The 15,463-nt window shown below is 38.3% G+C and overlaps 1 protein-coding gene across 2 annotated transcripts in view; it reads left to right on the forward strand.

The window, feature by feature from the left end:
- Positions 1-15,463, forward strand: part of ECI1 (enoyl-CoA delta isomerase 1) — a 174,834-nt gene that overhangs the window by 15,084 nt on the left and 144,287 nt on the right. For both annotated transcript variants that reach the window (XM_044089123.1, XM_044089122.1), the window contains exon 2: positions 7,031-7,144. In XM_044089123.1, the coding sequence (XP_043945058.1) occupies positions 7,031-7,144 (114 nt within the window). The remainder of the gene's footprint in view (positions 1-7,030; positions 7,145-15,463) is intronic.

Below are 15,463 nucleotides of genomic sequence, written 5' to 3' on the forward strand. Positions count from 1 at the left end.
ACTTCATAACTGCGATACCTTAAGTTGCACGGAGAATACATAATAGTAATGTAAAAATGTTTGTTTTTATATTTTGTTTGTTTATTTTGAATTGAATGAATCATAAACAGCATGTCTTTTGTAGAATGCTGTTACAAAATACAATTAGAATCATGAAAACTATAACCTTGCCATGTTATTTGCATATGCAGTAATTTAACACGTTGTGTGTTAGCACTGAACTGTATTTGGTTATGGGTTATATTGATACACTTAAGCCTGTTTTGTGGGTAACACCTCCCGTCTAGAATGTTACAGATTATTTAATCTGTTGATTTTAGCCTTTCTTGTGTTTATTTTCAGGGAGCACAGTGGATTTCCAGCCCTTAGAGCTGAGTGGAACCCATACAAGGACTCTCAAATATTGAGTAAATATGTGCATTTGTGATGCTGACAAAATGATTACAAGTCAAAAATGTAAGGCACTTAAGGCATAGGTTCAGGAATGATTTTTGTCATTTCCCCATATCACAGGTGAGGTGACTTTGCATAATCTGAGTTTCTTTTCTGTTCCTTGGCTTCAGGGCATTGAATTAAGTCAGATTTTATAAGTAACATCCTTTTTGTACTAAAGATGCCATTCTACTAAATAAATATGTATGCACAAAGTAGCTACTAGCATGTTGTATATGGTGCTGTTTCTCTAAGTTACAAATAACCCACTCCCCATTTGCGTGTGTATTGTTTGTTTACATTCTGTATCACAATTTTTTAATATTTAAAAATGTTTAAATTAATAGTTATGAGTGAATGAAGCTGAAAATGCTTAGAATAAACCAGATCTATAATTCTGATTTTTTTTTTTTCCATTAAATCCATTGGTACAAATCTAAGACATCTTTCATAAAGAGACTTAAGGCAGGTAAAACAGTGTTCAAAGACCTTATTCTTCTCCAGAATACAGTTAGTTTAGCTTAGCTAGCACATTAATAGACCTGTATCCTTAATAAAAACATGGCAGATAACAATACTTTTGGTGAGGGTCAAAAATAAAAGAATTAAGCAAATCATTAACTACAGAAATCCTAAAATCGTAAATCACTACAGAAATCGTAAGAAGTGTTGCCCTGACATTTTGTTCTGAGAGAGAGTTGGTTGGGCTGATCATATGTAAGCAGGCCAGAAATCTGATATGGCAAAACTGAAGGGGTTTTGTGTTCCTCTGGTCACAGAGTAGGTGAAGGATGGAGTTTGTCCTAGTGGGGAATGTTCTTGTTTGTTAGTCCCTACGATTGCACTTTCAGGTTTAAGCTGTTCTACCACTTTCTTTTCTCAAAGAAGAAAGGTACTTGTACTGACGTATGGCAGATGCAACTTATAATAGTCTAAGACGCAAATGGAAGATCTATTCTTTCAAAATGTTAAGGAAGTGGTCCAAAAAGTAATCAACATTCCCTGATGGTTATGGATTTCTAGGTTCGTATGTTTATGGCCAAGGAGGACCTTGAGAAGCTCAGCCACATCACAAAGTACTGATGGGAGACCAACACTGTTCCCCATTAAATAGATTTTTTCCCCGTATCGCTGTTGAAAATTTGTGATTACTTATGCAGTCATACAGACTTACTTCAAAGGGAAGTAGTCTCTTATGGATAAGGGTAGCCTATTCTACAAATGAGGAGTATGCCAGGTTAGATTCTTATTGTGCCTTTTGGTGGAGATGTGGTACTGTAGGTATAGATCTGTAGAGTGGGTGTTTTACTTTACCACTGGGTCAGTTTAGAATGCTGGGTCATTCACAGCACACAAGGCTAAACAAAGACTGCCCCTCAGAAATCTATATGATGCTGAGTAGTGGGTCATGGCATCTAACCTGTTTAGAGTAGCTAAGGATACTGATACCGGAGATTGTTTTGGTGAGACAACATTGAGGTTTCCTGAGCTGGCTTACATGTTAGCAAGGTACATGCTAAAGGGGATGCTGTATTCAAAGATGGGCTCTATAATGGAGGAGTGACAGGAGGCTGTAACTTCTTTGGTCTTTAAGGAGATGCAACAGAGGATACGTGTTGCAAGGTAGAACCATTTTCTAACCATTACAGACACACTGTTGTCAAAGGAGAGTCTGCTGTCAAAGGCACCAAGTCTCTCAAGGCTGTGTCAGATTTAAGTGGAATATTATCTGTATGGTAAGTGGACATAATTCTAGATGTACCAAAGTAAACTATATTGTATTTCTTGGTATTGAGGGTAACACACCAATTATTTGTTTGATTATAGCTGTTGCTGGAAAATTTGAGTATCAGAATGGGATTTGATAGCTGCCCCCACTTGGCAGTCTTCAACAAACCTGCTTATCCATAGTCCCTTGATGAGAACTCAAAACAAACTCCAGAATTTTAATTTGGGGCTGATTTTTGCTTTGCCATTGATCTGTGTGTACTTAAATGTATTTTCTGCTTTGAAAAAGAGCTTGTCTTGAAAGCTTTGCATTTTTACATTTTTTTAATTGGATTCGCATCTGTCCTTAGTGGATTATTCAATTTCAGAGAGTCTGGAGTTCCTGCTGTGGTCTGTCTTGACTGAGTTTATGATAGTTGAACTCGGTTTGACCATTAAACCTATTTTGTTTGCTTTGCGCCATAGTCCATTGATATGTCTGCTTTCTGTCAGAGAGAGAGAGAGAGGTGTGTGCACATTATTTATATATTTATATATATATATATATATATATATATATATATATATATATGAGAGAGAGAGAGTGGGATATATATATATGTAGATATATATATATATATATATATATATATATATATATATATATATATATATATATATATATATATATATTAATAAATTAATCTCCCTGGAAATCCACATCCCGCCCCCAGCACAGAAGACCACAGTGAAGAACTTCTCAAAAGCTGACTTCACACTTCTTAAGACCGAAGTGGAATCCTTCAAGGCCCCTGGGCCAGTGGAAACCACAGCCCACTCTGCTGAATCCTTTATAAACGCATTCTATGGACACCTACAGGAATGCATGGATCATGCAATCCCAAATAAAACCAAGACCCATTCCCCCAAAGGCAGGTGTCCTGTCTGGTGGACCCCAGCCATTAATAAGCTATACAACAGAAGGAGGAAGCTACTACATGATAGAGCAAAATCCCTAAAAGGGAAGGCATCTCTGATCAGTACTAGCAAAAAACTACGAATACTCATAAAATCATCCAAGGCCAACTTTGAGAGAAAAATTGCACAGGACACTAAAGATAATCACAATGCTTTCTTTAGTTATGTTAGAAACCTGAGTGGAAACTCCCAGATATGCTCAGAGTTAGTCCAAAATGACAAAAAATACACTGAACCCACAGACATTGCCAACATACTAGCAGACAGGTTCAGTGCAAATCCCCCCCCCCGCCAAAAGGACAAATATCTATCCCAGCAGAGTGTTGCCTCCCTGACATCTCAGATGCCCAGGTGAGAGCCGCCCTCTCCAAAGCTAAAAACACAGCATCAATGGGACCAGACAGTGTACCGGGTTGCGTGCTACATGAACTCCAAGAAGAGCTAAACCCACACATAAGGCAGCTGTTTAATCTCAGCCTTACTACAGGATATGTACCCAAAGAATGGCGTACAGCAACAGTGGTCCCACTCCACAAAGGAGGTACTTCTATGGACCCTGGAAACTACCGCCCCATAAGCTTGACGAGCCTGGTCTGCAAAGGTATGGAGAGGATCATTATGGAACTCATAAACAAAGACATTGGGGACCTACAGACACTGGATCCTACCCAATTCTGCTTTGTTAAGGGCAGATCCTGCCTCTTGAACCTGGTCGACTTCTTTGAAACAGTCACCAAGGCCATTGATGAGGGTAAGGTAGTTCACAAAGCCTACCTTGACCTTGCAAAAGCCTTCGACACAATACCCCACTTGGGCAACATAGACAAGCTCTCCAGCTTAAATATAACCCCCTATGTCATAAGATGGGTTGCAAACTGGCTCAAGGACAGAACCCACAAAGTCAGAACTGCTGGAGCTATGTCAGACTCTAAACCAGTCACAAGTGGCATCCCACAGGGCTCGGTCCTGGGACCTCTCTTGTTCTGTATTTATTTTTCTGAGGTACAGACTAACATGGGAGGATTGTGGCTGACCAAGTTCGCAGATGACTGCAAACTGGGTGCCATAATTGATTCTCCAGCAGACACAAGCATCCTTCAAAAGGGTCTCATAGAAATGGAAAACTGGTGCCCGAGCCATGGCCTTAAACTAAACACCAAAACGTGTATAGTCATACCCTTTGGGAAAAACAAAGTGCCCACAAATTACTACATAGGTGGTAATCCATTAAGTACGGAAGAAGTAATTAGGGACCCAAGTTGACAGTAACCTCTCGTTTGACATTCACATTGCCAAAGTGGTTAGAAAGACCTTCTATATTGCCCACCTTATCATGAAGGTATTCACATCTAGATCTGGAGAGGTCATTGTGCCCCTTTACTCTTCCCTCATCAGGCCCATAATTGAGTACAATGCCCCATTTGGGATGTACCTTACCTGACACCTGCAGCAATTGTAAAGACCCCAAAAGTACCTCAACAAGAGGATCAAGAGACTCAAACAGATGCCATATGCTGCCCGGCTAAAGAAACTCCAGCTCTACTCAGTAGCATACCGCCTACTCAGAGGCGATCTATGCCTGATGTACAAGGCCATGTCCAACCCAGAATTAATGGACATGCTCCACCTCAGAAAATCCAAATCCACCAGAGCTATGTGAGCGAGAGATTTGAACCTCAGCACAGAAATAAATAGGACATGCTGGAGGGACAGATTCATAACCCAGAGGTTCCCTTCACTCTGGAATATAATCCCAGTCCATGTTAGGCAGAGCCCCTCACTGACTCTCTTCAAGAGAAATCTTGACAAGTGGATGGGTGATCATAGGTTTACCCCGGGGGTCACTTTTGTGTCACTGTTAAACAGAGGTACAGTAAACTAAACCTTAAAATGGGCACAGTATACTCATTCCAAGGGGTGGCGAAAGCCAAACACACTCTGGCTATGCTTATAAATGCCCTAGGGCAGATAGCGTAGTATGAACCTATGAACCTCTATATATATATATATATATATATATATATATATATATATATATATATATGTATATATATATATAAAATATATGTTTGTGTCTTTCGGCTTTTTGCCAGCCCTGACGCACAACCTTCAATGAAGGTATGCCCATTCACGCATGTCTCCACACAGAAGACGTTCTAGCTCTGTGTGTGTGTGTGTGTGTGTGTGTGTGTATATGTATATATATATATATATATATATATATATATATATTTTTTTTTATATATATATATATTTTTATATATATATATATATATATATATATATATATATATATATATATATATATATATATATATATATAAAAAACAAAGAGGAGGGGACCCAGGACAAATCCCTGTGGGATACCATTGGTGATGCTTTTTCTGTCTAGATTAACACCCAGGACCTTAACGGTAAAGTTTCCGTCAGATAGCCAGTGATGCACCAGCAAACAGTGCATGGGTGAATCTTGAGTTGCAAGAGTTTATCAATAATCCCACCCTCTGGACCAGTGGCCTGATTTCTATCATTAGCTGAAGACACTGTACTCCAATTTAGTGGGGAAGGTGTGGCTGGTTGCTTGTAAAAAGACATTGCCAGTGTGATCATTGTCTACTGTTACGGGGGACTCTATGCGTCCGGGAGAGAGAGAGAGAATGTAATCATAATGCCATGTCTTTTACATGCCTGCTCACCCAAAAATGTTTCCTTCAGGTAAAAAAGGGCTTTTTGTGGTAGATATTGTTGTCAGGTACCAAAGTAAATTCTGAAATTGGGATCTTAGAAATACAGCTTAGTGTTATATAAAGTATGCTCGAATGTGGACAGAGTTCAGATTACTGAAGAAAAAGTTAAAGGATCACTACAGACGACATGAAGTTCTCCCTAATCCAGATCTACCAGTAGTGTAACAACTACTTACTGCGAGTTTTACATTTTTTTTAGTCTGAATGCCCTCAAGGAGGCAAATGTGCTGTTTTCTTGGAAAGGTTTTACTTGCCCATAATGCACTGATGGTACTGCTGGTAGTAGTGAAAAATACTTATGAGAATTCTCAGTAAAAATGTTGGTGAAGTCATTGAGATAACCTAGCCTTTTTTTTATTAAAATATGTGAATTGTGGGTCCTATCTTGCTTCCTTTGGTCAGCCACAATGCTTAATTTCCTGGCTTGCTTAAGTGGAGTTTGTATTTGAAGGTTGTTATGTATATTTGCCTTCAGGGTACAAAAGGCAATAGTTTAATAGTTTTACAGCCCCAAGAAAGGGATAGAATGCAGCTTTATATAGCAGCACAAAATGAAAAGAGTTGTGAATTTTGCATATGAAAAGCTTTATGACTTCAGTGAGCATGGGGGAAAAGGGTACAGGTACCTTTATGTGTTTTCCCTGACAAAGGACTTTCATATATGATGGGTGATAATGATGTAAGAGCAAGGGAGACAAATTCCTAAATTAATAATTTAAGTATTATAAGATTTCATTCAGCCCCAACATGGTGCACACTGAGAAAGCTGACTAGGCTAAATGCCACAGAAGGAAGAAAACTACAAAGTAACACTTTTTCAACGTGTGAAGATAACTGGTCATTCTCTATACAGTGAAATACACTCTGGAGAAAGGGCATGCATTTAGGGAGCATTTGTTCTTTAACATTGAGTAAAACAGGCAGGGTGACCAGGGATGCTGCATTTCACCAAATACAGTATTTTTAATTTTTCTAAGCATTCCAAGATAAGGAACTGAAATTATGGTTCTGTACTTTCTAATCTACATTTTATGGTGAGGATATAGGACTTTTTATCCTGGGAATACAGGCTTTTATCTCTTGTAATTAAATTTCATTTTACAGTAGTCTGTATGACCTGGTTATTTTTATTGTAACTGTGACCTAATTATGCTTAACTGTTGCAGGTCGTTTCACAGTACAACAGAAGCTGGGAAGAGCTCTCTACCAGTCACAATGGGTGACCTCTCACAGGAATCTGTCTACAAGTCAAATTGCGGTAGAGGTGAATGAAAGCACAGGTACTTTTCTATCCTGCTATGAAGCTTGCTTTTTATGTTCATCTAATTGTTATTGTCTGTTCAACCCTTTCCCCAGCATAGTCATTTGACTGCATCCTACTTCTTGTCTTAACATTGACTGCTTTTCACAACTCCATCTCAAGCATGCATTTACCCTTCTGCATTTTCCTTTAGACAGTAAGTGCATGAGAACACGTTTATTTCATACTTGTGTACGCTTTGTTTCTTAGGTAGACACCAGATGGTGATATACTAAATAATGGAAGAGTTGGATCAGTACAAACAGATGGACATGTATCAGTTCTGTGAACTAGCAAGAAGGGAAAATACCTATTTACTCAACAAGATGGAGGGATCTACTGGGAGTAGTGGAGGAGGATAAGGAGTGAGAACCATACAGCTTTCCAATCCTGTGGCAGGGGGAGAGGATGCTTGGCTCATATGTGGGACACCACAAACTCTGGGTGATACAAACAGTGGAACCCATGCCAGATGGATGTTTTTCCATGGCTAGCAGTGTAGGTCAGGTGGCAGTGCTTAGTATCAGTTACACATTGCTACTGTGGTCAGAAAGTCCTTCTGTGTGGCACATCTCATTACCAAGGGTTTAGCATCCAGGAAGAAAGAGGTCATCACCTGTCTCTACTCTTCCTTCATTAGGCCAATCATCGAGTATAATGCCCCATTTGGCATGTACCTCACTAGATGCATGCAACAGCTGGAAAGGCCACAAAAGTACCTCATGAAGTGGATCCTAGGCCTTAAAAAAACATGTACATGGACCTTAAAACACATGTCGTACTCAGACTCAAAAAACTTCTTGCTATTCTCTTGTCTCATATCATCTACTAAGAGGCAATCTCTGCTTGACTTACAAAGCCATTTCTGACCCAGCTCTGTTAGAAATGCTACATCTAAAGAAATCCCAATCTGTCCATACCACACACTCCAGAGACCTCAACCTCATTACCACAATCAACAGAACATGCTGGAGGGACAGGTTCATAACCCAGACACTGCCCATGCTCTGGAATAGACTTCCATACATGTCAAGCAGAGCACCTCACCGGCCCTCTTCAAGAGAAATCTTGATCAGTGGATGGGAAATAGAAAGTTCACCCTGGGGATCACTCTAGTGGCCCTACTTGATAGAGGCACTGGGAACTAATGTCAGGCGGTGCTTCTTTAGGCTAGGCTTGTAAAGGTTCCAGGGCCATTAGCCTAGTACACACCTATGAACAATGCCAACTTGGTCAAATCCAACAATATTGGAAAATAAATCTCAAAAACTGGTACACACCTATGAACAATGCCAACTTGGTCAAATCCAACAATATTGGAAAAATAAATATCAAAAACTGTCATCTCCATCTGGGAACTTCCAAGATGGTTGCAAATTGAGTAACAGCTCAACTCTAGCTCTCCCAGTGTGAAAACAGAAACTCAACAGAGAAAGTCAGTAGACTTTTGTGTTAATGGGTAAATTTCAGTAACTGGCTAGTAAATGTACTGCTTGGATGCCAGCAAAAAAAAAAAAAAATACAGAGCACCTAGAAAAAATCAGCTGCAATAAGTGAGTGAGAAACATTGACTGGGGAAAGTTCTGTAGCTGTTCAGCAAAAAGCAATGCAACCCACAGACATGATGTTCAGTAACCTACAGGAAGGGTGGTCTAATGGTTAAGGTGTTTGCCTTACAAACACAAGGTACAGAGTTTGAATCTCACAGGGGATAATTGGCTAGGCTTAAAATGGCTCGCAAGGGCAGTTAGCCTAGTACTAACCTATGAACCTATATAAGACAACTGCATGCAGACCTAGTTAAAGTAAACGAAACACTAATGGAGTATATCCACACAAACAACAAAAGGTTGGAAAAAATGAAATAAGCTTTAAACAGACATTCAGTTGAGGTGATAAAGCTGCAAAAACAGTGATTGAAAATAAAGAAAATACTGGCTTAACGAGACTGCTTAGGAAGAGATGTTTCAAAAGTAATAGAATTAGAGGACATAGTATGCAGGGAAAAACTGAGATTTTCAGCTATACCAGAGAAGCTGGAAGGAACAGACTGCATTCATTTTATAAAAGGACAAGTAAGCAATTGGACTAGTATTCCACAGCAGGAATTGTTAGTTGAAAGGGCACATGTCTGTTTGCTTCAAACCTGGCTATGAGAAAGCAACCTAGACCTTAATAGTAAAGATGCAATCCTACCAGCAGAAGGAGTTGATTCTGGCAAAACTGTGGCAGAAGGACAAAATACGAAAAGTGGGAGACAGCAATGTGTTTGTGAAGAATGATTACTCTTTGTACATTAGGCAGAAGAGGAGTAAATTCATTCCACTATTCAGGGAATGTTGAGATGCATGTGTGAGATTCAAGCTGCTGTACCCAGCTGTCTTCAATGTATTCTTCCCTGGAGGGACAATGTCATTTTTTGATGAAGTACTTGCTAAGGAGTAAATAACCAAAGTCTGTCCAGCAAAAAGTGAGCTGTGAAACGGAAGGAGATTATGATTGTTGTTCAGGTAATAAAGACCACAGAGACACTGTACCTGTGAAACATTTTCCACTGTCTCAATGGAACATGCTGGAGAGAAGGAAGGGAGCAAGAGAGTTGACTAGAAGAATCCAGAGTACTTTGGAAATGAAGCAGAGACAGGGTTTGGGAGATGGAGATGAATAGTAGTAAAACCAGTAACTTAATGTGGGGTTACAGTGCAATGATTATATTTATGAAGTATGACAGAACAGGAAAATCTGGCACAGAATTTGTTATTAATGTTTAGAAAAATGCTTTGGGGAGCGGAAGAAAGGGGAGAAAGTTAACTGTAAGTAAAGAACTTTTTTTCTTTATAGTATTTTGTGGTGTATGATTTCCTTTGCATGCTATAAAGTAAAGTCTTACTTGTTTTTAAGTGTAATGTGGGTTGTAAATGGGTGCTGCTGCTGTTTTTCTTTCCCTTTCTTTCTCCCTTCTCTTTCTCTTCTTGTTCAGTTTTAAGAAATGTAGGCAATGCAGTGTACAAAAAAAGCCTGGTTAAAAGAGCATGACAAAAATAAAAATTAATGTGCTTTTTCCTCAATTTTGCATGGGGGAATGACTGGATTGAGGACTTTAAATTGATTTAGTAACAAGTTTTTAGAGAAAGCAAGTAAATGATAATATTGAATATTATGAGGCCTTTTTTTCTAGCAAATGTATGCTTAGTAGCAATTCTGTATCTGGCCCACTGAGACAATCTGATGAAGTGAAATTGGTTACAGTTTGGTGGAGAGTGGCCAGGAAAAAAAAAGAAAAGAGAAACTGGCTAGTAGATCTCTCTGAAAGCATCCAGGTGCTGCCCCAGCTGAGGGAGCTGTAAAGATAAGACAAAAACAGTTAACACTTAGAAGCACAGGCTTCAGCATGGAAAACCTTTATTTTAGGTTAGCTCAAGTCCTGTCAGTGTGGTTGTCAATTTGGGACATTTGTTCCTATTAGGAGGGTAAACTTCAATATTTGAAGATGTACATAGTTTTGTGTGTAGTATTAAATGAATAGGGTTTAGGGGGTATTTGCTTTTGTTTGAGGGCTTTCAATAAATAAGTGTTGTAAGATGTGACAGAGGTTCAAATGGATATGACAAACAACTGTATAAAAGTTCAACCTGCCAACCGGTGTATGCATGTAGCACAAAAGCTAGAACTAGACATTTAACAGAAAAGGTGGGAATAATAACTTTTTTAATACAATGATGCTTTCTGTAATGTCTTTAAAATGTCAATGGTCTCACAGATGTACAAAAAAAGAAAGAATAGTGAAGTATACTTAAAAATGTAGAGTACAAATAGCTATGTTAAAGGAGACATACTTGGAAAGAACTGAACATGTGAATTTGATAAAGAGAGGTTTTCAGGATGGTTATTCAATAGAATATCTGGGACAAAAAAAAAAGAGGAGTACTTTAATTGCACAAGGAGCTCCAATAGTGACAGCAGAGGATAAAAAAGGTAATAATGGCAGATTTGTAGTGTTAGGGGGTTACTGGCAAGGTAGGAGGATTACATTGGCACATATGTTTTACCTAAAACGTCTGTAGTGGAGCTTAACTCATTCACTCCAGAGCAGCTCAGGAAAAGCTGCCTGCTTAATTCCACCATAGGAACAACAGTGCAGGCTGATCTCATTTTCAGAAAATCCATTTGTAATACCATACAGAAAACAAATGTTCATAACTCTTTAACTATAAGAGCTAGACTAAAAATGTAAATGCGAAAGTTGTTCAGCAGACACTGACCCTTCCAACAGTGTAAATGTTGATAGTGTATATCAAAGTCATTATTAAATATTTGGCAAGGAATGCTGATACTGTGCATATTTTTTTTACCTTTTTGGAAAAACAAAGCATAATATCTTGGTCAATGTACCATGCAGACCCATACAATTTGAATGTAATTTGTTAGTATGAATGTCAGCTTTAAAATGATACCATAACCATTACTGTGTAATGTTCCTTTCTTGAGATATTCACAGACATATGATTAATGTATTATTTTTCATAATTGATAAATAAACAAAGCATAATATCTCATCACCTGTAACAGACAGAGCCTACATATCCGTGTAGAAGTTGTGCATCTGAATGTCAGCTTCAAAATGATGCATCATTTGTGTGATCACCATGCTCCCTTGCAAAAATATGGGCATAATAATGAAAAGTATTGTAAATGTATAATTTTCATAATCGTACAAGACTAAACAAACTGTGATATCTGTACATGTGTAGAGTGCACATGCACAGTTCTTTTACCATGGTGTAAGGAGTAACACTGTCTTCAAAATGAGGTATTACTTCACACAATGAGATGCTCCCTTGCAAAGTTATTTACCAAAATATGAAAAAAATCATAATTTCCATAACCTAAGTCCGAAACAAACTTTGATATCTGCCTATGAGTACAACATACAGGCTCCATTCTTTTACCATGTTAGAACTATAAATAATCTTTTCAAAATGAGGTATTACTTAGCACATTCAGATGCTCCCTTGGAAAGTTATTTACCAAAATATGAAAAAAATCATAATTTCCATAACCCTAAGTCCCAAACAAACTTTGCTATCTGCACATGTGTCAAACATACAGGCACAAGTATTTTTACCATGTTAGAACCAGCAATACTGTCTTCAAAATGAAACATTACTTGGCACATTCAGCTGCTCCCTTGCAAAGTTATTTACCAAAATATGAAAAAAAATCATAATTTCCATAAGCTAAGTCTGAAACAAACTTTGATATCTACATATGAGTACAACATTATTTTACCATGTTAGAACTATCAGTACCGTTTCTTTTTCCTTCCCCATGTTACTGCTTCAAAGTTCCTAAAGATGACATGTTTGATCTTCGTAATACAAAATGGGTATGTTGCACTGAGCTGAAAAAGGGAACCTAAAGGCTCAAATCATAAAACGTAGAGAAAGAGTGCTACACAAGTTCACCGTAATGGGAGTTTCTGTGCAAGATTAATGTTTCAAAATGAGGTATTACTTAGCATATTGACATGCTCCCTTGCAAAGTTATTTACCAAAATATGAAAAAAAATCATAATTTCCTAATCTAAGTCCTTAGTAAAGTGTGATATCTGTAGAGGTGTGCAGAATACTGACACCATTCTTTTATCATATTGTAAGGACTAACACTCTCTTTAGCATGAGGTATAACTTGCCACAATTACAGGTTCCCTAGCAAACTTATTTACTAAAATATGAAAACAATCATAATTTCTATAACCGAACATACACCAGTAGGTTATAGAGAAAAATGCAGTTTAACAGTAGTTGTAGGGTAAAACGTACTTCCTTATTTCCTTTTGGTAACAGGGAGTTTAAAATAGGACAGTAGGTTTCTTTAGGATGCAGATGAGCTGGCTGAGTCTAAGAGTAAGGGGTCCTTATTGAGCAGGCAGGAAAGGATTCCCAAGTCTCTATGCAGGAATGGAGGCTGAAAGCTACATGGGTTAGAGAGAGAATAGAGAACAGTGTCATTGGTAAGACAGCAAGTTATTCCAGGTTCACTCATTAACCACTTTTGTTGAGACACAGTTATTACATTGGGAAATAGCATATAGAGCACATACACATTCCATGTTAGCTAACAGTTTTCAACAGGAAAGCTTCTACAGGCTGGCTAGTTGTTACACTAAACATGCTTTGCATAAAAGGAGAAGGACACAAAACCCAGTGTATTGACCTACAACCATCTGCATTAACAGCAATTTAGAGCACAGTTCCCCAATTACCTAGGTGAATATCTACTGGGCAGCTCTGGGCATTAATATGAGTGCAGATTAACTAAAGAAAAAGAACATGTAAAGTATCAGAAATATAGGGCCATAGATACAACTAGGACCCAGTTCTACACTTAATCACTCAGAAAATGCTGAGACAATACATCAGTATTACTAAACAGAGAGCGATGTGGTGAAAGCAAATAAATCAAGCTCAGGTACACATTAGATCCTAGTTATTACATTAACATGTGGTCCGAAGAAGACAAGAATGCAGCCAAAAACTGGTCATGATTCAGCGTTCACATAAGACTGTCAGCAAATATACTCCAAACCCCTTAAACCACATAAAATAGCTATATGCTATTACTGACAGAACGCTTGCCTGTTACTAGTTGCTATTGGTGATACAGCGTTCACAATAATTATGCCAGTGAAGAATCAAAGAAAAAACCCACAAACCATATAAGATATGGCTAAATGCTATTTGTGACTCAACGCACTCAAATTTCTGTTGGCAAGTCAGCGATCACCCAAGTTTGTCGGCAAAATTACTAAAACCCCTTAGACCACTTAAAATAGCTAAAATGCTATTAATAATAGAATACTCGCATATTTCTAGATGCTATTGGTGATGCAGTGTTCACAATAATTATGCCAGTAAAGAATCAAAAAGAGAAAAAACCCACAAACTATATAAAATATGGCTAAATACTATTTGTGACTCAACGCTCTCAAATTACTATCGGCAAGTCAGCGTTCACCTAAGTTTGTCGGCAAAAAACACTAAAACCCCTTGGACCACATAAAATAGCTAGATGCTGTTATAATAGTATGCTCACCTATCACTGATTACTATTGGTGATACAGCGTTCACAATAAGTCTGTAAGCAATGAATCGAAAGAAAAAACCCATAGACCATGTAAAATCTGGCTAAATGCTATTTTAGACTCGACGCTCTCATATTGCTGTCGGCTAAATAACAAAAACCCTTCAGAATTCAAACGGCAGATCTAACAGTTTCAAGACATAGGAGAACGAATGGCGTTCATAAAACAAGTAGAGTGGCGTACTAAAAACCCACATGGAAGGCACTTAGTCAATGATAGCCATTTCAAACACAATAAACCATCTTCAAGTTACTAACTGTTCATCGCTCACAACATGTAAAGTCATACTGTTTACTTAGTTTATTAAAATACTAGTAGCCAAATACCATACAAGTACAGCTGTATATATTACCAAAAACAGTTAGAAATACAAACTTACAGAGAACTTAAACCCTCCAGGGCCAGGAACACACAGCAGCCAGGGCAGATGCAGGATACTAAAGATGGCGCCACGCTGGGCTACCCCACTATATGCTATTTGGGAAGGATATGAGGGAAGGATATGAGGTGAAAAGGGGTGGAGATAGGCTTATAGTGCCTGCATATTTGAACTTTTTCTTACTGAAATTGGTACACCTTGTTTGCTGTAGCATAGACTAGATCCAGGCCTGCTGAATCTAGCTTTGTTTGTTTGCTTGTTATTTCCCAGAAACGCTAATTCCACCTAAAATGCGGCTTTTCAGCGCTTCTATGGATCCCTAGTGATATGTGCATTGCTTACTGTACTTATTTCCTTGTTTCACTTGAAAGAAAGTTACTGTTTGTCATTTTTACATTTAAGTTTCCTGTAACACTTTGCATTTAAGTTACCTGGCATTTGCTCAGTAAGTCAGCACTAAAAAATTAAAAGCACTACACCATCACAAACTCCCCTTGAGTACCTTGTTCACCATTAGCCCTTTTTTTCAATTATAAAGAATTCCCAATACTATTCTAGCATGTCCAAAGGTCAGTTGTCAATCTCATCTCCGGTCCAGCTGGTGAATCTGGGAATCTTGAGGCAAAGTTACAACTGCCTCATGTACACAGACAACCCTCTCCTCCTCCCAACAAATTCCAACACATGTGAGAGATGCAACCATATAGCCAAACTGGAGGCTAAGCTCTCTCAACTCAGTACTGACGTAACCAGTCAGGAGGAGAAGGAAACCATAC

The sequence above is a fragment of the Protopterus annectens genome, chromosome 12.part0 (genome assembly GCF_019279795.1).
Source record: "Protopterus annectens isolate FY-2018-M chromosome 12.part0, PAN1.0, whole genome shotgun sequence".
NCBI lineage: Eukaryota > Metazoa > Chordata > Ceratodontiformes > Protopteridae > Protopterus > Protopterus annectens.